The 27,315-nt window shown below is 42.7% G+C and overlaps 1 protein-coding gene across 1 annotated transcript in view; it reads left to right on the plus strand.

Moving 5' to 3' along the window:
• The first annotated feature begins 3,491 nt into the window (after positions 1 to 3,491).
• The window catches only part of LOC142652441 (solute carrier family 2, facilitated glucose transporter member 11-like), a 117,627-nt gene continuing 93,803 nt past the window's right edge, over positions 3,492 to 27,315 (plus strand). The window contains exons 1-2 of the mRNA XM_075828104.1: positions 3,492 to 3,611; positions 25,097 to 25,195. Coding sequence (XP_075684219.1) covers positions 3,492 to 3,611; positions 25,097 to 25,195 — 219 coding nt within the window. The remainder of the gene's footprint in view (positions 3,612 to 25,096; positions 25,196 to 27,315) is intronic.

Raw genomic sequence — 27,315 nt, forward strand, 5'->3', positions numbered from 1 at the left:
ACTCTGACCTGCGTCTGCGCAGTACAGAGCCAGAGAGCAGATACAATAGACGGGAGTCGTTCATTGACTCCTATGCACTGTAGCTGCCGTATTCCATCTCTGTATGTGTCGTTAATCGACACATACAGAGATGAAAAAAAAAATGGCAGCCCCCATAGAGAAGTAAAAGAAAGAAAAAAATAAAAAGTACAACACAAAAACACAAATAAATAAAATGTATTTTAATGACATACTAAAAGCAATATTATATAAAAAAATATTTTTTCGTGACACCTTACCTGTAAATGCGGCGACGGCAATTCGTCGCCGCACTTAAGGGGTTGATTGGCGAAAGAAGCGGCGATGGTCCGCTGACCGGCAAGACTGATGTGACAGCTGTCTAGGACAGCTGTCAGCGCGGGCTTGTCACTCTGTTTACACAGAATGACAGTTTGAAATATTGACGAAAATGAACGTCATGATGCGCGACCTAGCAGCCGACCATGACGTTCATTTTCGTCATCGGTTGGGGAAGAGTTAAACAAATCTCATCCACACGCAGCGTAAATGCTGAGCAGAAGAAAACACTCAGAAATTGACCTCCGGTGCGTTTTTTTATTCCGCAGCATGTCAATTGTATTTGCGTAATCGCTGCTTATTTGTTGCTGGTTTTCCCCATTTAATTAAATGGGAAGGTAAAACCTGCAACAAATAGCAGATGTTGCGTTTTTTGCGGCGGAAAAGCAGAAAAAAAAAAAACGCAACTCAAAAATATATAAATCTTATGCTATTGTCATTAGTGAATACTGCTGTCATGAAGGGATGTGGTTGGTCTGCAACAATGTTTTGGTAGGTGATGGTGGCTTGCCTTCTTCCCATAGTGCCTTTTGGTGCCATCTCATCTCCAGTTAAGCGATGCACATGCACTCAGCTGTCCACATGATGTAAAAGAAAACGTGATTCATCAGACCAGGCCCCCTTCTTCGATTGCTCGATAGTACAGTTTGGATATTCACGTGCCCAATGTAGGTTATTTGGCAGGGACAGGCGTCAACATGTAAAAAAGGATTGGAAAAAAAACTTTTTTACTGTTACATGACAGCAAACCTTGTTTTGTTGTGTTACGGACCCGGCAGCAGCTATATACATTTCTCTCCCCCTGTTGTGACACCTGCCAGTGTCTAGATCTTAAAGGTGAGCACTTTTCATTATATTAGTAGCTCCATTTTTATCCTGCTCTTATTGCCCTATGTGGCACCGTGTCTTTTTTACTTTCTCCTAGGCGTCAACATGGACACTCTGACCAGTCTGGGGTTATGCAGTCCCAAACGCAGGAAGCTTTGGTGCACTGTGTGTTCTGACACCTTTCTATTCAGCATGAACTTTTTCAGAAATTTGTGCTGCAGCAACTTTTCTGTGGGATCGGACCAGACAGGCTAGCCTTTGCGCATTAATAAGCCTTGGGCGCCCATGACCAAATCGCAGGTTCACCAGTTGTCCTTTCTTGGACCACTTTTGGTAGTTGCTAACCACTGTATGCCAGAAGCATCATAAAAGTGATTTTAATACTTTCTTTACAAAAAGCTGCTACCAGCAGAGAAATTCCTCTTAATCCAACTGACAATGACTAAATAAATAAATGAACAAATTTTATTGTGCTTCTATAAAGCAAAAAGACTGACTACACTGAATGATTAAAATAAGTAACATCACCTCCGTTTGAGGTATAAACGAGCAGTGCACATTAGACCATGTGTATGTGTGTTATGATCGGTAATGCTCGCGGCTGCAGACCAGCGAGTCAAACAGATAACATATGTAGAGAGCAACGGAGGTACATATTAGATTTAAAATGGTAGGTATCAGAGCCCCCCCGACATGTTTCGCTGTGCTAGACAGCGTCCTCAGGGGTTCAGGGGCTTAATGGCCTAAATACTTTCTTAAAACACAAAATACATTCATTTAATAAAAAATAAAAAAATGCTGACAAAGGTGTACATAGCCTTTAAAGTATTTGTGAGAATAGCTTTGTTACATTTCTGTCAAGCATGTGATAGTCACAAGATATGAGAGAAGCTTTTGCCATTCATGATATACTGGAATCTAATAACAGACACATTTAACTAGAAAACTTTGATGTTTGTTAGTGCTAGTAATCATTTCCTGCGGTTGAATAAACATAAACTGAATATTCGTAGCGACCGTGGCAGCAGACCATCGGGATTGCTCACCCCCCGGCGGCCGCAGCCATAGATCTCTGAGCGTTGGTCCACATTTCCTCCCCAGGAGACGCAAGCGCTCACTTTCACTCCGGTCCGCTGTGTCCCGTAGGGTGCGAGCGCATGCTTGTGCCTGGCCTTAAAGCGCCAGCACGTGCCCATGGGAATTATCACTAATTACCCCATGATCACCCTGGATTATAAGAAGGGCCCTGCCACTTTGCTCATTGACTGAGCGTTGTTGTGTTTTCCTATGTTAGTCTTGCAAATGGTCCCTTAGTGTTATCCTGTTCCCGTTGTTTCCTGTGCTCTGCTACCTTTTCCCTGTATCCTGTGCTATTTGTTCCTGTGCCTTAAACCTGTTGAAGTCGTGTTGTACCACCGGTTCCGCCTGCTGTGTTACACCATGTCTGGTGTCTGCTGTCAAGGTCCCATCTGGGCGTAGCCGTTGCTACTGTCTGAACCACTGCAGGTACCCTTGTGCTTGGACTATTTATATAGTACTTGCTACTCTGTTGGCCAGCTGCTATCCTGCCACAGCGGTACGGCCCAGTGGGTCCACATACCCACAGATCGTGACAGTACGCTCAGGCTATAGACCCCGCTGGTCAACCCAAGACCATGACGGCATCACAAGCCATGCAGGCAGACCTGCGAGACCTTCGGTCAAGCCAAGACCAACTTCTCCTGGCAGTGAACTCCATTACACAGCAACTGGATGCGCAAACTGCAGCCATCAAGGCACCCGTTCCTGCTCCTCTGGCTGTCCCTCCTATTACACCTCCTGGCAGTACCAGTACTGACTCCCGATTCTTGCTGCCACTACCTTCTCACTTCAACTGAGACGTGAGTACCTGCAGGGGTTTTCTGAACCAGTGCCAGATCCACTTCAGCCTACATGCCAAAGCAATTCCGTCTGATGGTGCAAGGATCGATTTCATCATCTCGCTTCTTACTGGCAAGTCCCTAGCATGGGCAAATCCTATCTGGAAACATCAGGGACCAGAGACCCGTGACTTCCGGTGTTTCCTACAGGCTTTCCTCTCTGTATTTGAGGAACCTAGGCGAGTCTCAGCTGCTGCTGCATCTCTGCTGACCCTTCGCCAGGGAGACACCTCCGTGGGCGAGTATGCCATTCAGTTTCGCACCCTGGCAGCAGAGCTGTCCTGGAACAATGAGGCATTGGTGGCTACATTCTGGCAGGGACTGCCTTCCGAGATTAAAGACGAGCTTGCCGCTCAGGATCTGCCACCGACCCTGGATGACCTCATTCTTCTCGCCACCCGGATTAACATGAGGATCCGGGAGCGATCCCAAGAGGTTTGTCGAGAGAGAAGACTTCTTATGCTGGCTCCTACTTTCCAGCAATCCCTGTTGCTCTCACCAGTTATTCCACCAGAGGAGCCTATGCAGGTGGTCCGGCTCAAATTATCCGTCCAGGAGAGGCAACGCAGATGCACTTCGGGACTTTGTCTGTATTGCAGCCTCGGAGGCCATGTTGTGCATTTTTGCCCTCAGAAGCCAAAGAACTCCAAATGCCTAGGATTCGTTGGAGAGACCTAGGCGATACAGAGCTGAATAAAAAAAACTCTTCAAAACCATCCATCCATACACTATGTCCTGCGGAAAGACTCACCGGGTCTCTGCCTATCTGGACTCTGGATCCGCAGATAACTTTAGCCAAAAAGACCTAGTGGATTTTCTCCAGTTGCCCATAGTCGCTCTGGAGACATCTTTGACTGTCGTCTCAGTGAATGGGCTGCCTATGCTCGATCCAATTGTATCTGAGACCAAACCGGATGCTAATTTCATTTGTTGTCCTGCCCAAAGCCGTCAACCCTGTACTGCTGGGTCTGATTCCTAATGCGTCCCCTCCTCATGGACGGGCATTCCCTCTCTCCTTGCCAGAGACTCAGTCTATGTCGGCCTATATCAAGGAGAATCTGGAGAGGAGTTTCATACAAAATTTCATACAAAAGTTGCCATTAATTTCCGAACTATTTGATCACATACGAGGTGCTAAGATTTTCTCTAAACTAGACCTATGTGGGGCTTACAACTTGATCCGGATCTGCCGGAGTGGCGTATGGAAGACAGCATTCAACACCTGAGACGTTCGCAATGAATATCTGGTAATGCCCTTTGGTCTGTGTAACACTCCCGCGGTCTTCCAAGAGTTTGTCAATGACATCTTCCGAGATCTTCTCTATGTCTGTGTTCTGGTCTATCTCAATGACATTTAGATTTTTTTCTCCAGATCCGACAACTCATCGGAGACATGTCCGTCAAGTTCTGCTGCGATTAAGGGAGAATCGGCTGTATACCAAGCAGGAGAAGTGTGTGTTTGAGAAGAAGTCTCTACCCTTCCTGGCCTACATCATCTCGGATCAAGGCTTCAAGATGGATCCTGAGAAGGTAAAGTCCGTCCTGGAATGGCCACGTCCTCAAGGCTTGAGGTCCATACAGCGTTTTTTGGGGGGATTTGCCAACTTCTATCGGCAGTTTATCCCAAACTTCTCTTCACTGACGGCTCCCATCTCTACCTTCACCAAAAAAGGTATGAATGCCAAGGTGTGGACTCCAGAGGCAGAATCTGCATTTAATAGCCTTGAGAGTGCATTCACGTCAGTCTCAACACCCCATCATCCTGATGTATCTCGACAGTTTTCGTTGGACGTGGATGCCTCCTCTGTTGGTGCAGGTGCACTTCTCTTCAGAGTGGTTCCAAAGGGAAGGCAGTGGTATGTGGCTATTATTCTATACTTTTTCTCCCGCAAAACGCACACCGTGGAGTCTCCTTAAAGTGTCATTGATCCGTCCTGTATTATTTCTGTTAATCCTCTGCAAGTTAGAGACATCCCTCCGGAGAGGAATTTTGTGCACCTGGCAGACAGGAGGAGAATCCTTCGCTGGGGGCACAGCTCCAAACTGACTGGACACGCTGGTGCTCGTACAACCCGAGATCTGATTGCCCGTCATTTCTGGTGGCCCACGCTGCCCAAAGATATTGTGGACTTTGTCTTTTCCTGCACTGTGTGCGCTGCCAACAAGGTTGCTCACTCAAAGCCTGCTGGTCTGCTCCAACCCCTGCCTGTGTCCAATGCTCCCTGGCAGCATATAGCAATGGACTTTGTCACAGACGTTCCTTCCTTTGCTGGATGCAATACGGTCTGGGTGGTGGTGCACCGGTTCACGAAGATGGCTCATTGACCGGCCTGCCTTCTGCTTCTTGACTGGCTGACCTCTTCATCCAACACATCTTCCGCTTGCATGGCTTGCCTCTTCATATCGTGTCTGATCGGGGGGTTCAGTTTACCTGGAAATTCTGGAGAGCCCTCTGTAGGCTCCTGGAAGTGAAGTTGGACTTTTCCTCAGCCTACCTCCCCCAGTGCAATGGTCGAGTCGAGAGGATTAACCAAATCATGGAGAATTATCTACGACACTTCATCTCCATGCAGCATGATAACTGGGTACAGCTCCTTCCTTGGGCCGAGTTCTCATACAACAACCCCACAAGTGAGTCCACTGCTTCTACACCGTTCTTCATTGTCTATGGCCAACATCCACAAATTCCTCTTCCTGTTTCAGCTAAGTCCCAGGTGCCCGCAGCTGACTCTGCATTCAGTGACTTTCTACATATCTGGCAGCGAACCTGATCCTCTATTTTGCTGGCGGTCAACTGCATGAAGCGAAAGGCGGATAGAAGAAGAGAGCTGCCTCCTTATCATGTGGGTACCAAAGTCTGTCTCTCTTCAAGGAATAACCGTCTAAAGGTACCTTGTACAAGTTTGCTCCCAGGTTCCTCGGACGCTTTGAGATCCTACAGCAAATCAACCCTGTCTCCTACAAGCTTTGGCTGTATCCTACCCTCGGAATCCCCAACTCCTTTCATATGTCCTTCCTGAAGCCTGTAGTCCTCAACTGCTACACAAAAACGCCTAGCTCTGCAGTTGCTCCCAGCAGTCCTTCCGATGTATTTGAGGGTTAGGAGATCTTGGACTTCAAGAAAGTAGAATGAAGAACTTTTTATTTGGTGGATTGGAAGGGGTTTGGTCCATGAGAGAGGACCTGGGAGCCAGAAGAGAACCTCAGTGCCCCTGCTTTCATTAAGAAGTTCCTCTCTCGCTCTGGCCCAAAGAAGAGGGAGTGTAAGAGGGGGGATACTGTAGCATCCATGGCGGCGATCTCTGCCATAGATTTCTGCTGTGTCCTGTAGAGAGTGCGTACACGCTTGTGCCCGGCCTTATAGAGCCAGTGCGCTCTCATGGGAATTATCACTAATTAGCCCATGATCACCCTGGACTATAAGAAGAGCCCTGCCCCTTTTTTCATTACCTGAGCATTGTTGTGTTTTCCTATGTTAGTCTTGCAAATGTTCCCTTGGTGTTATCCTGTTCCCGTTGTTTCCCGTGTCCTGCTACCTGTTCCCTGTATCCTGTGCTATTTGTTCCTGTGCCTTAAACTTGTTGAAGTCGTGTTGTGCCACCGGTTCCGCCTGCTGTGTTACACCACGTCTGGTGTCTCCTGTTAACCCCTTCCCGCCGGATCACGTACATTAACGTCAAGAAAACTGGTGTCTTACCGCATTTTCACGTTACTGTACGTCATGGAGATGAAGCTGGCTCAGGAGCTGAGCCTAGCGACATCACCGCCGGGTGACAGCTGTATGTTACAGCTGGCACCCTGAGGTATCGGGCAGGACCGGAGCTAGCCTCCGATCCGACCGATTAACCCCTCACATGCTGTGTTCAATAGAGATCGCAGCATGTGAGGAGTTTATAGCCACCGGCACCCCAGCAACGTGATCGCTGGGTTGCCGGTGGCTGCAAAGGCGATCGGAGGGCTAATGCTTACCTCCCGGTCCCCCAGTAACGGAATCCTCCTATGCCCCGTTGTCGGCGGGGCCCAGGAGGCTTCCGGTACCATCGGCAAGATGGCGCCGGCTCTGCTTCCAGCTCAGAAGCTGAGCCGGCGTCATCAGCAGTGGGTGTCCGCTGTATGTTACAGCGGACACCCCGATCTATCGGCAGGAACCGGAGCTAGCTCCGATTCCTGGCATTAACCCCTTCGATGCAGCAATCCATTGTGATCGCTGCATCCTAGAGGTTTGAAGAAAATCGTCAGCCTTGCCATGCGATGGCAAGGCTGGCGACTGTTACTATGGCAACAGGAGCCCTAACAATGGACTCCTGTCTGCCATTACGTAAGCTGATTAGGCCCCGCCCAGAGGCGGAGCCTGATCGGCTTGCTTTGAGTGAACAACTGACAGTTCCAATACATTGCACTACATAGGTAGTGCAATGTATTAGAACATCAAACAAACAGTTGGACATTCAAGTCCCCTAGTGGGACTAAAGTAAAGTGTAAAAAAAAGTGTAAAAAAAGTAAAAATAAAAGTTATAAAACATACAATAAAAGTTTCAAATAATAACACAAAACACAATCGCCCTTTTTCACTTATCAAGTCATTTATTATAGAAAAAAATAATAAAGCCATACATATTTGGTATCGCAGCGACCGTAACGACCTGAACTATAAAAATATTATGTTATTTATCCAGCGCAGTGAACGCCGTAAAAAAAAACCTCAAAAACACTGCCATAATTACTGTTTTTTTGGTCACTGTCTTCCAAAAATTGAAATAAAAAGTGATCAAAAAGTCGTATATGTATCCAAAAATGGTACCTAAAAAATCTATGCCTCGTCTCGCAAAAAAACAAGCCCTCACACAGCTCCATCGACGAAAAAATGTAAAAGTTACGGCTCTCACAACTTGGCGACAGAAAAAATACATTCTCTTTCCAAAAGTAATTTTATTGTGCAAAAAGTTATAAAAAAGTTCTATAAATTTGGTATCGCCGGAATCGTACTGACCCGCAGAATAAAGGTAACATGTAGTTTATAACGTATGGTGAACGCTGTATATAAAAAAAAAGTGGCACAAGCTGGGCACGACATATTTGACACTGAATTGGCATATCTAGGGAAAAATTTTAATTTGTACCTTCCGCAGCGCAATCATTTATGGAAAAGACACGTGGGGTGAAAATGCTCACTACACCTCTTAATAAATGCCTTGAGGGGTGCAGTTTCCAAAATGGGGTCACTTCTCTGCAATTGTGAACCAATACTTTATATGTCGCCAAATTAGGCCTCAATTTTACACGGTACTCTTTCACTCCTGAGCCCTGTCGAATGTCCAGGCAAAAGATTAGGGCCACATGTAGGGTGATTCTAAAACAGGGAAACACCGCATAATAATTGAGAGCTGTCTTGCTATGGTGGCACAAGCTGGGCACCACATATTGGCGTATCTAAGGAAAAATTCCCATTTTCATTCTCCCACATCGTGTGCACATGAATTTCTGCAAAACACCTGTGGGGTTAACATGCTCACTACACCCCTAGGTGAATACCTTGAGGGTGTCGTTTCCAAAATGGGGTCACTTCCACTGTTTTGGTCCCACAGGGACTTTGCAAATGCAACATAGTGACCAGAAACCAAATGCAGCAAAATCTGTACACCAAAAGCAAATGGCGCTCCTTCCCTTCTGAGCCCTGCCGTGTGCCCAAACAGCATTTTATGACCACGTGTGGGGTATTGCCGTACTCCAGAGAAGTTGCTTTACAAATGTTGGGGTTCTTTTTTTCCTTTATTTGTTGAGAAAATGAAACATTTGGAGCTAAAGCTACGTCTTATTGAAGAAAAAGGATTTTTTTTATTTTCACTGCCCAATTCTAATAAAATCTATCTTCACGAAGTACAGTAAAAATTAGTGTAGTACCGTGTTAGCCAGAGACAATATGAAATGTTAAATACTTTTGTGTCAAAAAAGACAAAAGTATAATAGGTATGATACCTTTATTGGCTAACCATAAAAGTTCTATATGCAAGCTTTCAGAGCGCAGAGGCTCCTTCTTCAGGCAGTTTACAAATGAATGACTTAGAAAAAAGCACAACATTTAGATGTTACACAAAGACAATTAGTACATGAAGTGATATATCATTAAGATAAGCCGGGGCAATAAAACTGAGGTTATAGGGGTGATGACTTAGGAGTTAAGGCATCTGGAGTCAGTCTGATGGGGGATGTGTCGTGTGTCCATGTAGTGGCTCATAAATCCTGGTGTTAGATTGAGGCCTTGTGTCAATGACTGGAATTTTATCATCATCTTGAATTCCCAAATTTTTCTTTCTCTGTTGTTTTTAAAATGACCCTTCAGAATGAGTACCTTTAAATCTGCCAAACTGTGATCAGGTCCAGAGAAATGTTTTCCCACGGGTGTATCCACCTCCTGTTTTATTGTATGTCTGTGAAGATTCATCCTGGTTTGTAGTTTTTGTATTGTTTCTCCAATGTAGATTCCTTTATTGATGCACCTTGTACACAGGATCATGTAAACTACATTGGAGGATGTACAGGAGAACCTGCCAGTGATTTTATAGTCCTGCTGCGTGTTTGGTATATGGATGGTGTTTGATGACCAGATGTTGGTACAGGTCTTGCATTTTCTACTGTTGCAAGGAAAAGTGCCAGTCTCTGATGGTGGTGAGAGGGCACTTCTGACCAGGAGATTCCTTAGGTTTGGTGGCTGTTTGTAGGCAAGGAGTGGTAAATCTGGGAATAGTTCCTTCAGTTTATTGTCTTTGTTAAATATAGGTTGGAGATCAGCAGCAATTTTCCTCAAGATGTTCATTTGGGGGTTGTATATGACCACTAGGGGAACCCTGCTGTTGTCTTCCTTCTTTTTGTACTCCAGAAGATTGCTCCTTGGAATTCTTGTTGCTCTGTAGATCTGATCATCTATAATCCTTGGATGGTATCCCTGTTGTAAGAATGTATTCCTCAGTGATAGCAGGTGTTGTTTTGTTTCTTCACAGTCTGAACAGATCCGTATGTATCGCAGAGCCTGGCTGTAGATGATGGATTTCTTTATGTGTCTCGGATGGAAGCTGTTCCATCTCAGATATGCTGGACGGCCTGTAGGTTTATGGTAGATTGTTGTTTGTATGGTATAGTCTCTCATGTATATGGTCATGTCCAGAAAATGTATTTGAGATGTAGAGTAGTTGAGAGTGAGTTTGATGGTAGGATGGAACTTGTTGAAGTTTTTATGGAAAGAAAGCAGTTCATGTTCAGAGCCTGTCCAGATTATCAGCAGGTCATCAATGTACCGGAAATATGCTAGAGGTTTAGTTGCGCAGGTTGATAAAAACTCTTCCTCTAGTTTGGCGATGAACAGGTTAGCATATTGTGGTGACATTTTGCTACCCATAGCGCTTCCCATACATTGCAGATATATGTCTTTGTCAAATAAAAAATAATTGTGATGGAGTACGAACCTGATGAGTTGTAGGGCTGGCTCTGTCGCTAGATTGTTCTTTTGAAGAAAGTGTTGGCATGCGGCTATGCCATCCTCATATTTTCTGGACATGACATGAGAGACAATACCATACAAACACAAACAACAATCTACCATAAACCTACAGGCCGTCCAGCATATCTGAGATGGAACAGCTTCCATCCGAGACACATAAAGAAATCCATCATCTACAGCCAGGCTCTGCGATACATACGGATCTGTTCAGACTGTGAAGACACAAAACAACACCTGCTATCACTGAGGAATACATTCTTACAACAGGGATACCATCCAAGGATTATAGATGATCAGATCTACAGAGCAACAAGAATTCCAAGAGCAATCTTCTGGAGTACAAAAAGAAGGAAGACAACAGCAGGGTTCCCCTAGTGGTCATATACAACCCCCAAATGAACATCTTGAGGAAAATTGCTGCTGATCTCCAACCTATATTTAACAAAGACAATAAACTGAAGGAACTATTCCCAGATTTACCACTCCTTGCCTACAAACAGCCACCAAACCTAAGGAATCTCCTGGTCAGAAGTGCCCTCTCACCACCATCAGAGACTGGCACTTTTCCTTGCAACAGTAGAAAATGCAAGACCTGTACCAACATCTGGTCATCAAACACCATCCATATACCAAACACGCAGCAGGACTATAAAATCACTGGCAGGTTCTCCTGTACATCCTCCAATGTAGTTTACATGATCCTGTGTACTAGGTGCATCAATAAAGGAATCTACATTGGAGAAACAATACAAAAACTACAAACCAGGATGAATCTTCACAGACATACAATAAAACAGGAGGTGGATACACCCGTGGGAAAACATTTCTCTGGACCTGATCACAGTTTGGCAGATTTAAAGGTACTCATTCTGAAGGGTCATTTTAAAAACAACAGAGAAAGAAAAATTTGGGAATTCAAGATGATGATAAAATTCCAGTCATTGACACAAGGCCTCAATCTAACACCAGGATTTATTAGCCACTGCATGGACACACGTCACATCCCCCATCAGACTGACTCAGTTTTAATGCCCCGGCTTATCTTAATGATATATCACTTCATGTACTAATTGTCTTTGTGTAACATCTAAATGCTGTGATTTTTTCTAAGTCATTCATTTGTAAACCGCCTGAACAAGGAGCCTCTGCGCTCTGAAAGCTTGCATATAGAACTTTTATGGTTAGCCAATAAAGGTATCATACCTATTATACTTTTGTCTTTTTTGACACAAAAGTATTTAACATTTCATAATAAAATCTATGAAACACCTGTGGGGGCAAAATGCTCACTACACCCCTAGATGGATTCCTCAAGGGGTGTAGTTTTCTCAATGGAGTCACTTTTTTGGCGTTTTCACTGTTTTGGTCCCTCAGGGGCTTTGCAAATGCGACATGGCATCCGAAAACCATTCCTGCTAAATTTGAGCTCCAAAAGCCAAATAGCTCTCTTTCCCTTCTAAGCTCCGCCGTGTGTCTAAACATCCGTTTATAACCATATGTGGGGTATTGTTTTACTCAGGAGAAATTGCTTTACAAATGTTGTGGTGCTTTTTCTCCTTTAGTCCTCGTGAAAATTTAGAAAAAATTAGCTAAACCTACATTATCTTTGAAAGAATGCCGATTTTCATTTTCTCGGCCTACTTCCAATAATTTCTGCAAAAAACCTGCGGGGTCAAAATGCTCACTATACCCCTAGATAATTTCCTCAAGGGGTGTAGTTTCCCAAATGGGGTCACTTTTGGTGGATTGCCACTGTTTTGGCCCCGAAAGAGCCCTTGAAACCTGACATGGTGCCTAAAATATTTTCTAATAAAAGGGAGGCCCAAAATCCACAAGGTGCACCTTTGCTTCCGAGGCCGGTGCTTCAGTCCATTACCGCACTAGGGCCACATGTGGGATATTTCTAAAAACTGCAGAATCTGGGCAATAAATATTGAGTTGTGTTTCTCTGGTAAAAACTTCTGTGTTACAAAAAAAATAGATTAAAAATGAATTTCTGCAAAAAAAAATGAAATTTGTGAATTTCACCTCTACGTTGCTTTAATTCCTGTGAAACGTTTAAAGGGTTAAGAAACTTTCTAAATGCTGTTTTGAATACTTTGAGGGGTGAAGTTTTTAAAATGGGGTGACTTTTTGGGGGTTTCTAATATATAAGGCCCTAAAAGCCGCTTCACAACTGAACTGGCCCCTGTAAAAATAGCCTTTTGAAATTTTCTTGAAAATGTGAGAACTTACTGCTAAAGTTCTAAGCCTTGTGACGTCATAGAAAAATAAAAGGACGTTCAAAAAATGATGCAAATCTAAAGTAGACATATGGGGGATGTTAATTAGCAACAATTTTGTGTGGTATAACTGTCTGTCTTACAAGCAGATACATTTACATTTAGAAAAATGCTAATTTTTGCAATTTTTCACACAATTTTGGTGTTTTTCACTGGTAAATATTGAATTTATCGACCACATTTTTCCACTATCATAAAGTCCAATGTGTCACGAGAAAACAATCTCAGAATCGCTTTGATAGGTAAAAGCATTCCGGAGTTATTACCACATAAAGTTAAATATGTCAGATTTGAAAAAATGGGTCTGGTCCTGAAGGCCAAAATGAGCTTGGTCCTGAAGGGGTTAAAGTCCCATCTGTGTCTAGCCGTTACTACTGTCTGAACAACTACAGGTAACCTTGTGCTTGGACTATTTATATATTACTTGGTACTCTGTTGGCCAGCTGCTATCCCGCTATGGCGGTACAGTCCAGTGGGTCCACATACCCACAGTAAGGGATACTACCAAGATAGTACAGAAACTTGGTGAAACATGGGTAGCTAGAAATTTTGTCGATAAAAGATTTATGGTTAGTGAAGTACATTGGTAGATATTAGAACAGATTGGGATTAAGAAATCGTATGAGATTATTACAAACGGAAACATATTGAATCACAAAGTTATGTACGTTTCAACCCAATGGTTTAAATGAGGAATTTCTAGGTTGCTATTTATAAAACTTTTATTGCAGCACTGAGCTATTTATACAACAATGTTGTATTTATATAGGACTTCTGCTTTAAGAATAATATAATGTGTTTACATGTATGATTTGTATGGTCATGTGACTGCTGGTTGTTATACTTCGTGTTCTTACGCATGAGGAAGGAGGAATGTCTCCCTGAAATGTCACGTGATGGTGCTGTGGTGAACACTCTTGGTGTTCTCTGTCCACATGATGTAAGATTGAATAAAGGAAACATTAAAATGCCAGGACTGATGTGTACCTATCTTCTCCATTATTAATCTCTGACATGTTCCAAAGTTGTAATGGAACTGTGACATTTCATGGGCTGAGATTTCTTCTGTTTACGTCTGTCTTTTCTGACTAAAAGATGTTTCGAAATGAAAATCATAACAGATCTTATTTATGTAACCCCTTCCCGATATTTGTCATATGGATATGTCATGGAAAGCTAGTGCTTCCCGCATTTTGCTGTATCCATACAACAAATGGTGGTATCCATACAAGTCGGTGCCATCATCCCTGGGTGTCGGCTGCATGTTATAGCTGACAACCTGGGGTAATGGCGAGGACCGAACTTTGCTCCGATCCCTGCCATTAACCCCTTAAATGTAGCAGTAAAAAGAAATCGCTGCATTTAATGTGTTTGAGGCTCATCGGCACCCCAGCAATGAAATTGCCGGGTTGCCAGTGGCTACAAAAGCAACCGGAGGCCTAACACTGGCCTCCTGGTATGCCTAGTATGGAAGACTTTCAGGCCCCGACCGGAGGCGAGGCCTGAAAGTCTTCCGTGGCTGCCGGCAAGATGGCACCGGCTCAGGAGCTGTGCCGGCGTCATCAGCGGTGGATGTCAGCTGTATGTTACAGCTGACATCCACCTTAATGGCAGGAACCGGAGCTAGCACTGATTCCTACCATTAAACCATTAGATGCAACGATCGAAAGAGATCGCGGCATCTTTGTGGTTGTTAGGAGATCGGCAGCCCTGCCATGCTATAGCAGGGCTGCCGACTGCTGCTATGGCAATAGGAGGCCTAACAATGGCCTCCTGCTCTGCCATTACGGAAGCCTAATCGGCTTGCTGTCAGCGAATGACTGAGAGATCTAATACATTGCACTACATAGGTAGTGCAATGTATTAGAAAAATAATCTGACAGTTGCACCTTCACGTCCCCTAGTGGGACTAAAATAAATGTGTAAAAAAAGTAAAAATGAAAGTTGTAAAAAGTAAAATAAAAGTTTCAAGTAATAAAATAACACACAATTGCCCTTTTTCCCTTATCAAGTCCTTTATTATTGAAAAAATAAATAAACCATACATATTTGGTATCGCCGCGTCCGTAATGGCCTGGCCTGAACTATAAAAATATAATGTTATTTATTCCATGCGGTGAGCGGTGTAAAAAACACAATGCCAGAATTCCAGTTTTTTGGTCACTACAAAAATTGGAATAAAAAGTGATCAAAAAGTTGCATGTATCCAAAATAGGTACGTATAATAACTATATCTCGTCTCGCAAAAAACAAGCCCTCATACAGCTCAGTTGACAGAGAAATTAAAAATTTATGGTTCTTACAACATGGCGACAGAAAAAATACATTATTTTTACAAAAGTAATTTTATTGTGCAAAAAGTTGTAAAACATAAAAAAGTGCTTTAAATTTAGTATCTCTGGAATCGTACTGACCCGCAGAGTAAAGTTAACATGTAATTTAGAACGCATGGTGAACACTGTATAAAAAAAAAAAAAAACAATTCCAGAATTGCTGGTTTTTGGTCCCCTTGTGTAATGACTCGGGGTAGGGAAATGGACAGGTGAGCCCTAATCTACCTGCAACTCAGTCCCTGCCTACTTCCACGGCCCATCCTAAGTGATGGCGTACAACTGGGCGACGGTCCCTACGCTCAATAAGTGCAAGACAGACAACACACACGAGTTACTGACCCGGTTATTAAGGGAAAATTCGGCGAGGGGAATGAAGGAGACTCAATCATTTTGACTGTCTGAGATAAAACACCTTAAGTATTGTTCTAGAGACTGATAAGTGCTCTCAGTTTGGCCATTAGTTTCAGGATGGAAGGCCGAGGAAAAGGACAGATCAATCTCCAGCTTCTTACAGAAAGCTCTCCAAAACAATGAAACAAATTGTACCCCTCTGTCAGAAACAATATTGACCGGAACCCCATGGAGACGCAGGATGTGTTTGACAAACCAGGTAGCTAACGTCTTGGCATTGGGTAGTTTCTTGAGGGGTACAAAGTGGCACATCTTACTGAAGCGGTCTACTACAACCCACACCACCGACTTGCCTTGGGATGGAGGCAGATTGGTGATAAAATCCATGGAGATATGGGTCTAAGGTCTCTGGGGAATGGGCAAAGAACATAGTAAGCCCGTAGGTCGGGACCTGGGAGTCTTGGACCTAGCACAAATTTCACAAGCGTCGACGTAGGCCTTAACGTCTTTAAGCAACCCAGGCCACCAATAGGTTATAGAAATGAGGTGCTTGGTACCCAGGATGCCTGGATGGCCAGATAGTGCGGAGTCATGATTCTCCCTGAGCTACCTTAGCCGGAATTGCAGGGGAACAAACAGCTTGTTCTCAGGAAGGTTCATGGGAGCAGAACCTTGATCAGCCGCAATTTCGGAGACTAAGTCTGAATCCACAGAGGATATGATTATACGTGGGCAAAATACAAGCGGGATCCTCCTCAGGAGGAGGGCTGGCCATAAAGCTACGCGACAGAGCATCAGCTTTAATTTTTTTTGACCCAGCCCTATAGGTAACCACAAAGTTGAATCTTGTAAAAAACAACGCCCATCGAGCTTGTCTCGGGTTTAGCCTCCGGGCAGATTCTAGAAAAAACTGATTCTTGTGGTCAGTAAGGACCGGTACCTGGTGCCTAGCCCCCTCCAGGAAGTGGCGCCACTCTTCAAATGCCAATTTAATGGCTAAGAGTTTGCGGTTGCCAACGTCATAGTTTCTCTCAGTGGAGGAGAACTTCTGGGAGAAGGAGGCGCAGGGACGGAGATGGGTGAGAGACCTAGTACCCTGGGACAAGACAGCACCCACTCCCACCTCGGTGGCGTCAACCTCCACGTGAATGGCTCCATTTGGTTAGGCTAAATCAGCACTGGGGCAGAGACAAAGCACCTCTTAAGGATCTCAAAAGCCTGGACCGCCTCCAGAGGCCAGTGGAGGAGATCAGCACCTTTACGAGTGAGGTCCGTAAGAGTCTTAGCGATGACCGAGAAGTTAGCAATAAATCTCCTGCAATAATTAGCAAACCCCAGGAAACACTGTAAGGCCTTCAGAGAAGCAGGGCGGACCCATTCTGTCACAGCCTGAACCTTGTCAGGGTCCATGCAGAATTCGTTAGGAGTGAGGATTTGACCCAAAAATGGTATCTCCTGCACCCCATACACACATTTTTCAGTTTTTGCAAAGAGTTTGTTTTTTCAAAGGGTCTGGAGCACCTTCCTGACATGCTCAATGTGGGAGGACCAGTCCTTGGAAAACACAAGTATATCATCAAGGTACACTACAAGAAATACCCCCAGATAGTCTCTTAAAATCTCATTTATAAAATTCTGGAAGACCGCGGGAGCATTACACAACCCAAAGGGCATGACGAGATATTCGAAATGACCCTCGGGTGTATTAAACGCAGTCTTCCACTCATCCCCTTCTCTGATCCAGATAAGGTTATAAGCCCCCGGAAGATCAAACTTAGAGGACCATTGGGCCCCCTGAACCTGATTGAAGAGATCAGGAATCAAAGGAAGGGGATATTGGTTCCTTGCAGTGATCTTATTTACATTTCGGTAATCGATGCACGGCCTAAGACCACCTTCCTTCTTCCCCACGAAGAAGAAGCCAGCACCTACCGGAGAAGTAGAGAGGCGAATGTAACCCTTGGCCAGGCTTTCCTGGATATATTCTCTCATGGCTTCACGTTCAGGACAAGAGAGATTAAATATACTACCTTTAGGGAGCTTAGCTCCTGGTACCAAATCGATTGCGCAATCGTACTCTCTATGAGGAGGTAACTCTTCGGAGGCCCTTTTAGAAAAGACATCAGCGAAGTCCCGAATAAACTCAGGTAGAGTGTTCACCTCCTCAACGAGAGAAATCAAATTAATAGAAAAACATGACGTCATTCATTCATTACCCCATTTAGTGAGATCACCAGTAGTCCAGTTAAAAGTGGGATTATGCGTCTGCAACCAAGGAAGGCCTAATATCAAATCGGACGATAACCCCTGCCTCACTAACACAAAACACTGCTCCAAATGAATGGAGCCAACAATGAGTTCAAAAACAGGGGTATGCTGCAAAAAATAACCATTAGCAAGCGGAGTGGAGTCAATACCCACTACCGGGACAGGTTTAGGCAAATCAATTAATGGCATAGCTAGAGACATAGAAAATTCCACAGACATAATATTAGCAGCAGACTCTGAATCCACAAAGGCATTGCCGGTGGCAGACCTTCGATCAAAAGAGACCTGAATGGGAAGCAAGATTTTATTAGGCTTCATATTTACGGGAAGTACCTGTGCGCCCAAGCGACCTCCCCGATGGTCACTTAGGCGCGGGAGTTTTTCCGGCTGCTTATTCTTGCGCCTGGGACAGGAGTTCAATTGATGCTTGTCATCCCCACAGTAGAAGCAGAGACCATTCTTCCTGCGGAAATCTCTACTTTATTGGGGAGACACAGAGGCCCCGAGTTGCATCTGTTCATCTGAGTTCTCCGTGGAAGAACAAAGCAACAGAACCTCTGGAGCCATCATAGGGGAGCCAGAGGTGAAGGCACCAGAACGTTCAAGTCGTCGTTCCCTGAGACGTCGGTCAAGACGTACTGCTAAAGCCATAGCCTGATCTAGAGAGTCTGAAGTGGGATAGCTAACAAACAGGTCTTTCAGGGCGTTCGACAGACCCAATCTAAACTGGCACCTCAAGGCAGAGTCATTCCACCGAGAAGCTACACACCACTTCCTAAAGTCAGAACAGTACTCCTCAACGGGTCTCTTACCCTGACGTAAGGTCACCAGCTGACTCTCGGCAAAGGCAGTCTTGTCAGTCTCGTCATAGATGAGCCCAAGAGCAGAAAAAAAAAAGGTCAACAGAAAAAAGTTCAGGGGCGTCAGGAGCCAAGGAGAAGGCCCATTCCTGGGGGCCGTCCTGGAGCTGGGACCTAATTATACCCACTTGCTGGCTCTCAGAACCTGAGGAGTGGGGTCTTAATCGGAAATAGAGTCTACAACTCTCCCGAAAAGAGAAAAAAGTCTTCTGGTCCCCTGAGAACCGGTCAGGCAACTTGAGGTGGGGTTCAAGAGGTAAGGTGAATGGCACTACCTGGGTAGCATCATGCTGGTTGAACCTCTGAGACAGGTCTTGGACCTGTAGGGAGAGACCCCGTATTTGCTGAGCCAGGGCCTCAAGGGGGTCCATAGTACAGTCAGGGACCAGGGTAAGAAAAGGTATAGGGCCTGTGATTATGTATGACTCTGGGTAGGGAGACGGACAGGTGAGCCCTAATCTACCCGCCACTCAGTCCCTGCCTACTTGCACGGTCTGAACCTGAGTGGTAACAGATCGCGTCACTCTAGCAGACCTTGGAGCAGATGAAGGCTGATTAACCTCGGGCGTCGACACAGAATCTGTGTCTGGCAAACCCTTTACACCTTGCCTCCCAAAAAATAGGCTAAAAAGGGATCAAAAAGTCGCATGCACCCCAAAATTGTACCAATAATACTTACACCGCATCCCTGACCTGTGCAGAAACGATTGCTTCACAGCGTAACATATCTATGGATTATTTTACCCCATTATTATACCACCTGACTATACCCTTAATATATTCTGCCCAGCTTACATATGCCCCCGCATTATAAACTAAAATACCATTAAAATACCAAACAGAACTACTACCAAGAAAAATCCACGATCCAAAAGCAAAATAGTGCTCCCTCTCTTCTGAGCCCTACAGTGTACCCAAACAGCAGTTCACTTCGACATATATGGCATCGCCATAAGCGGGAGAACTCTTTTAATAATTTTTGGGGTGTGTGTCTCCAGTGGCACAACTGGGCACGACATATTTGCCACTGAAATAGAATATCTAAGGAAAAATTGCAATTTTTACTTTGCACCATACACAGCGCAATCATTTATAGAAAAGCCTGTGGGGTGAAAATGCTCACTAAACCTCTTAATAAATGCCTTGAGTTGTGTAGTTTACAAAATGGGGTCACTTCTCAGGGGTTTCTTTTTATTATTTCACATCAGAGCCGCTGCAATTGTAAACCAATACTTTGTAAATCGTCAAATTAGGCCTCAACTTCGCATGGTACTCTTTCACTCCTGAGCCTGGTCGCATTTCCAGGAAAAAGATTAGGGCCATATCTAGGGTGTTTCTAAAACCAGGAAACACAGCATAATAATTAGAGAGCTGTCTTGTTATGGTGGCACAAGCTGGGCACCACATATTGGCATATCTATGCAAACAAATCTAATTTTCACTCTGCAACATCGAGTGAACACTAATTTCTGCAAAACACCTGTGGTGTTAACATGCTCACTCCACCCCTAGGGGAATACCTTGAGGGGGTATAGTTTCCAAATTGTGGTCACTTCTTGGGGGTTTCCACTGTTTTGGTCCCACAGGGGCTTTGCAAATGCGACATAGCGGCCGAAAACCAATCCAAAATCTGCACTCCAAAAGCCAAATGGCGCTCCTTCTCTTCTGATCCTTGCCGTTTGCCCAAACAGCAGTTTATGACCACATATGGGGTATTTACGTACTCTAGAGAAGTTGCTTACAAATGTTGGGGGTCTTTTTTTCCTTTATTTGTTGAGAAAATTAAAAATTTTGAACTAAAGCTACGTCTTATTGAAGAAAAATTATTGTTTTTATTTTCACTGCCCAATTCTAATAAATTCTGTGGGGTCAAAATGCACACTACACCCCTAGATGATTTCCTCAAGGGGTGTAGTTTCCTAAATGGAGTCACCTTTTGGGCATTTTCACGATTTGGTCCCTCAGGGGCTTTGCAAATGCGACATGTCCTTTGCAAACCATTCCTGCTAAATTTGATATCCAAAAGCCAAATGGCGCTCCTTACCTTCTAAGCCCTGCTGTGTGTCTAAACAGTCATTTGTGACCACATATGAGGTATTGATTTACTTGGGAGAAATTGCTTTACAAATGTTGCTGTGCTTTTTCTCCTTTAGTCCTTGTGGAAATGAGAAAAAAATAGTTAAACCTACATTTTCTTTGAAAAAATGTAGATTTTAATTTTCACGGCCTACTTCCAATAATTTCTGCAAAAGAACTGTGGGGTCAAAATGCTCACTATACCCCTAGATAATTTCCTTGAGGGGTGTAGTTTCCCAGATGGGGTCACTTTTGGGGATTTCCACTGTTTTGGCAGGAACTCTTCAAACCTGACATGGTGCCTCTAATAAAAAGGAGCCCCCAAAATCCTCTAGGTACTCCTTTCCTTCTGAGGCCTGTGTTTCAGTCCATTAGTATACTAGGGCCACATGTGGGATATTTCCTAAAACTGCAGAACCTGGCTAATAAATATTGAGTTTCGATTCTCTGGTAAAACCTTCTGTTTAAAAAAAATGGATTGAAAATGAATTTCTGCAAAAAAAAATGAAATTTTGTACATTTTACCTCTACTTTGCTTTAATTCCTGTGAAACACCAAAAGGGTTAAGAAACTTTCTAAATGCTGTTTTGAATACTTTGAGGGGTGAAATTTTTAAAATGGGGTGACTTATTGGGGGTTTCTAATATAGGCCCTCAAAGCCATGTCACAACTGAACTGCTCCCTAAAAAAATAGCCTTTTGAAATTTTCTTGAAACTGAGAGAAACTGCTGCTAAAGTTCTAAGCCTTGTAACGTCCTAGAAAAATAAAAGAATGTTCAAAAAATTATGCCAACCTAAAGTAGACATATGGGGGATGTTAATTAGCAACAATTTTGTGTGGTATAACTGCCTGTCTTGAAAGCAGATACATTTAAATTTAGAAAAATTAAAATTTTTGCAATTTCTCTCTAAATGTTGGTGTTTTTCACAAATAAATACTGACTGTATCGACCAAATTTTCCATTAACATAAAGTCCAACGTGTCACGAGAAAACAATCTCAGAGTGGCCAAAGCAGGACGGTGTTAAATAGGGTTTTGTTTGCACAAAAAGTGTATGACAATCAATAACAATACACAATTATTTACAATTGATCTATTAACCTTGACGTAACTGCACATCAAGGTGAGCAGTAACTTCGCACACTTTGATGTTCAGCTACGTCTGTATTTTGACGGTTAACTGCCGCGTGGTGCTACACCGCAGCGGTGGTTAACTGTGCAGTGTGTCTGCCCTGCATTCCCTGTTGCCGATCAGCAGTCCATCGCCGCTGATTTCGGCAGTTAACCCCTTCGATGCGGCGGTCGATTGTGATCGCCGCATGTAAGGAGTTTAGCACAGATCAGCAGCCCGCACGTGAAATCAAAGGGGCTGGCGATGGTACCCATGGCAACCGGACGCCAGACAATGTCTTCCTGTCAGAGTGACGGTCACGTCACAATGACAGTTAGAACACATTACATTACATAGCGGGTGTCAGCTGTGTACTACAGCTGACACCAGTGACCAACGGACAGGAACAGTGATCGCGCTGTTATAGGAGCCTGCAAAAATGACAATATACTACAATACATTAGTATTGCAGTGTATTGTACCAGCGACCTAATGATCGCTGGTTCAAGTCCCCTAGGGGGACTTATAAAATGTGTAAAAGAAAAAAAAGGTAATAAACTTATTAGTGAAAAAAACTATTTAAAGTCCAAAAGAAAACCCTTTTCCCAATTATTTCACTAAAGCAATGTAAAAAACCAAAAAAATACACAAAATTGGTATCGCTGCGTCCATAAAAGTTTGAACTATTAGAATATACTGTTATATAACATGCACGGTGAACACCGTCAATAATAAAGAATTGAAAAAGCCAAAATCCCTGTTTTTTGGTCACCTTAGCTCTCAAAAAAATGTTAATAAAAAGTGCTCAAAAAGTTATACGTACCAAAAAATGGTACCAATAAAAACTACAGTAGGCCCCGCAAGAAATGAGTCCTCACACCTATTGACGGAAAAATAAAAACGTTATGGCTCTTGGAAGGCGGGGAGTAAAAAACGAAAATAAAAAAGCAAAAAATGGATCAGTCCAGAAAGGGTTAATTCATTTCAAATAAAAAAACATTTATGACCACATGTGGGGTATAGCCATACTCGGGAGAAATTTCTTTGCAAAGGTTGGGGTGCTTTTTCCTCCTTTTATTCTTTGTGAAAATTAAAAAATTCAACATTTTAGTGAGAATAATGTTAATATTCATTTTTACGGCCTAATTCTAAATGGTGTAGTTTCCCAAATGGGGTCACTTCTGGGGTATTTCCCCTGTTTTTGCCCCTCATGGGCTTTGCAAATGCGACATGACACCCAAAAACTATTCCAGCTAAATCTCAGCTCCAAAAGCCAAATGGCGCTCCTTCCCTTCTAAGCCCTGCTGTGGGTACAAACAGCAGTTTATTACCACATATGGAGTATTTCCGTAATCGGGAGACATTGCTTTACAAATGCTGGGGTGTTTTTTCTCCTTTATTCCTTGTAAAAATTAAATGTCTGTTTTTTCAGAAAAAAAGTAGATTTTCATCTTCACAGACTAATTCAAATACATTTAGCATAAAAACTGTGGGGTCAAAATGCTAACTATACCCATAGATAAATTCATTGAGGGGTGTAGTTTCCAAAATGGGGTCACTTTTTTTTTTTTTTTTACTGTTTTGGCACCACAAGACCTCTTCAAACCTGACATGGTGCCTAAAATATATTTTTTTAAAAAAGGAGGCCCCAAAATCCTCTAGGTACTCCTTTGCTTCTGAGGCCGGTGTTTCAGACCATAAGCACACTAGGGCCACATGTGGGATATTTATAAAAACTGCAGAATCTGGGCAATAAATATTAAGTTGCATTTCTCATGTAAAACCTTCTGTGCTACAGGAAAAACTGTATTACAAATGAATTTTGGCAAAAATAAATGAAATTTAACGCCTATGGGGTTAAAACACTTTCTGAATGCTGTTTTGGATACTTTGAGGGGTTCCGTTTTCAATATGGGGTGATTTATGAGGTCTTTCTAATATATAAGGCCCTCAAAGCCGCTTCAGATCTGAACTGGTCCCCGAAAAAATGGGCTTTTGAAATTTTCTTGAAAATATGAGAAATTGCTGCTAAAGTTCTAAGCCTTGTGACGTCCTAGAAAAATAAAAGAATGTTCCATAAACGATGCAAACATAAAGTACACATATGGGATATATGAAATAGTAACTATTTTGTGTGGTATTACTGTCTGTCTTAAAATCAGATACATTTAATTTTAGAAAAATGCACATTTTGGTGTTTTTCACACATAAATATTAAATTTATCGACCAAATTTTATTACTAACATAAAGTACAATGTGTCACTAGAAAACAATCTCAGAATCACTTGGATAGGTGAAAGCATTCCCAAGTTATTACTACATAAGTTAACACATGTCAAATTTGAAAAAATCGGCTTTGTCCTCAAGGCCAAAACAAGCTCAGTCCTGAAGGGGTTAAAATTTATAAAAAACTGATCTATTTAAGTATATCCAAAAAATGGAGCTGGACACATTATCTAGTAATTGTTCATAGCCGTCTTTCTGGCTGTTAAAGGGAGTTTCCAGAATATTACATTGGTGGCCTATCCTTATGATAGGCCAGCAATGTATGATTAGTGGTGGCCGTGGACCTATACCAATCAGCAGAAAAAAGGGGCAGTAAGTCAATATGTGACTAGGCATGGTGCTGCAACTCAATCCATTTAGGTCTCTTTCATATTGTTTTTATGTAGAGATTTCTAAGGTATAATTTTAAGGCAATACTCTTTTGTGGGGCAATTGTGGAACCAGAAAAGGGGCAGCTGTTGATAAGATGTGGGAGATGTCATAAGGAAGTTTTTTTGTCTAGAAACAGATTTTAGGACACTGTCAAGCTTGAGAAAAGCCCTGCGATGGGGCTGAAACATTGCATTTGACCTGGATGAATAAACCACTGGCTTCAATTAAAATCAACTTGTATATGTGGACCTGGGATCGGGTTCTAGTTCGCTCAGCACCCAATACTGATGTTTGTTTTTGAGGTGTTGCTACTTATAGATTAGATAGATGATAGATAGATAGATAGATAGATAGATAGATAGATAGATAGATAGATAGATAGATAGATAGATAGATAGATGTATTCCATTTATACCATGCCCAATATTACAAACTTGGCCAAAAAGAACATAAGCCTGTTTGTGCTAGATTATTTACCTTTATTGTGCTAAACCTTATATAAAGTTATACTTATGTATCCACATGGATCTCTGTTTTGACATATATATGTATAACATTTTTGTTTATGTCTCCGTAGATTCCAACAAAAAAACTTTTTTGGGCAGTCTGTGCAGTAGGAATCGGAGGGGCATTTCAATATGGATATAATTTATCAATTATTAATGCACCTACATCTGTAAGTAAAACTTTTTATGCTTTGTTTGGATTTTTGAATTACTGTTTTGTGAAAAAACATACAAGAATGAAAACATTCATTACAGAGAGAATGGTTGAATGGGAACATCTATGAAATTGTTTCTACCATTAAAGAACTATTAAGGCATTATCACGCTATGTTATGCCAATGATTTATTCTTTTCAGTTCAAGACTGGACCTAAAATAAAAATATATCCCTGGATTATGTAAACTATCTCATAAAACTATCCAGTTATGATGAGTAATGTTGCAGTACCTAATTATTAAAAAATACAAAAAAAATGTGCACATAATATTCCAATTGTTAGGACACTGCATTGTGTTGTGTAATTAAGAAAATAAGGAGTTGGAGGTCTAGAAATCACATAAGCCAAATTACAACTGGGTGAATTCTACAATTGCTTATAATGCCCCTATTGCGTGTTCATTCTAGGTGCAGCCATTTATTGATTTGATTTTATCATATCCCCCACATGCCTTTTTAGAAGTGACAATAGTGTAGCTTCCTGTCCCTTCCCTGGTGATCATGAGACTGATCAGGTGATCCTAGGGAACCAGGTATATGATAAAAGCTTCTGGACCCTGATCAGCTCCTTTCTTGACAAATATCATAGAACAACTTAAAGGGAACCTGTCACCAGCATTTCACCTATTAAACTAGCAATACCTGGTGGTAGTGGGTGAAAAATCATGTCTATATAACCTATAATTGTCTTCTTAGTCGGCTCTGTATCTATAGTATTTAGATTTTTAGTGTTCCCGCACCGTATGCTAATGAGCATAAAAGCGTCATATGTTCATTTGAAAAGAGTCAAATCTTCATTTGAAAAGAGTAATATCTTCATTCCTCAAGTCTTTTCCGAGTTTACCCCGCCTCCTTATTTTTGATTGACAGCTCCACGCCTTCCCCCAGCACACAAAATCCTGCGCTTGTGCATTGATGTCCTCTTCTGGTGTGTGTACACAAAGGGACTCCGGATTATTACGATAAAAAAGCGCGAAATGTTTGCAAACTGTTATTTACAGTCGGAGGAAGAGTTTAGGAGAGGGGATAACGGCAATGAACTTTTGATAGCAGTGGCCAGTGAGGGATAAGTAAAGTTCAATAGGTGAAATGCTGGTGACAGGTTCCATTTAAACTGCTTTAGGGACATACTATTTTAATAAAATAAACAAAATGGGTAAATATAATAAGAAGAAATAATACCGGGGTAAAAAAACAAAAAAAACAAATAAACCTCCTGTATCAACTCTACCCCTAAACACACTAATATAAGTTAATTTAATTGCAAGACGATAGTGAACCGATTTTAGTATACTATTTTAGAATTTATGAATAAATTAATATGGGTTCAACCTAAATTGTTTTAGTATTTTTATTTATTATAGCTCTAGTAATGGTAAAGATTTTCAAAGTTCTATATGCAAAAAATAGACAAGATTAAAATGCTAAAAAATTATAAACTGTCTCTAGTCTTTAAAAGGGTCAAACAAATGCTCCTGTGATTAGATATTACTGTTACATACTTGTTATGACCCTAAGCTGTTCTTTTAAATTCCCTCTAAGAACATCACCTAATGTGTTCAGTGTTGAAGGAATCAAATTAAATATCCAATCTTCTTCTCTGATGATAAACTGATCACGGGTGGGGGGGGGGGGGATAGAGGGGTAGAGGGGATCACTGTGCTTGGACCCCCAGCAGTCATCTATTATCACCTGAGGGAGCAGCCTCTTATTGTTGACTGCACTGGGTCTGCCAGAGCGACAGGAACTGTTCTAGCTAGGTGTAATGATTTGGGGTAGGGAGACGGACAGGTGAGCCATAATCTACCCGCAACTCAGTCCCTGCCTACTTGCACGGCCCGTCCTAAACGTCGGCGTACAACTGGGCGACGGTCCCTCGTCGGCGTACAACTGGGCGACGGTCCCTACGCTCAGTAAGTGCAAGTCAGACAACACAAGACAAGGGCACACAGAAGCAAAGGGGGAAGTGGGGCAGTTGCCCACGGCAACACCGTGAGCAACAGGAGTAGTGAACGAGCCGATTCAAACCAGGAGAGTACGTAGTAGCAAAATCAGAGCAGGAGAATCGTAAGTC

The sequence above is a fragment of the Rhinoderma darwinii genome, chromosome 1 (assembly GCF_050947455.1).
Source record: "Rhinoderma darwinii isolate aRhiDar2 chromosome 1, aRhiDar2.hap1, whole genome shotgun sequence".
Taxonomy (NCBI): Eukaryota; Metazoa; Chordata; class Amphibia; order Anura; family Rhinodermatidae; genus Rhinoderma; species Rhinoderma darwinii.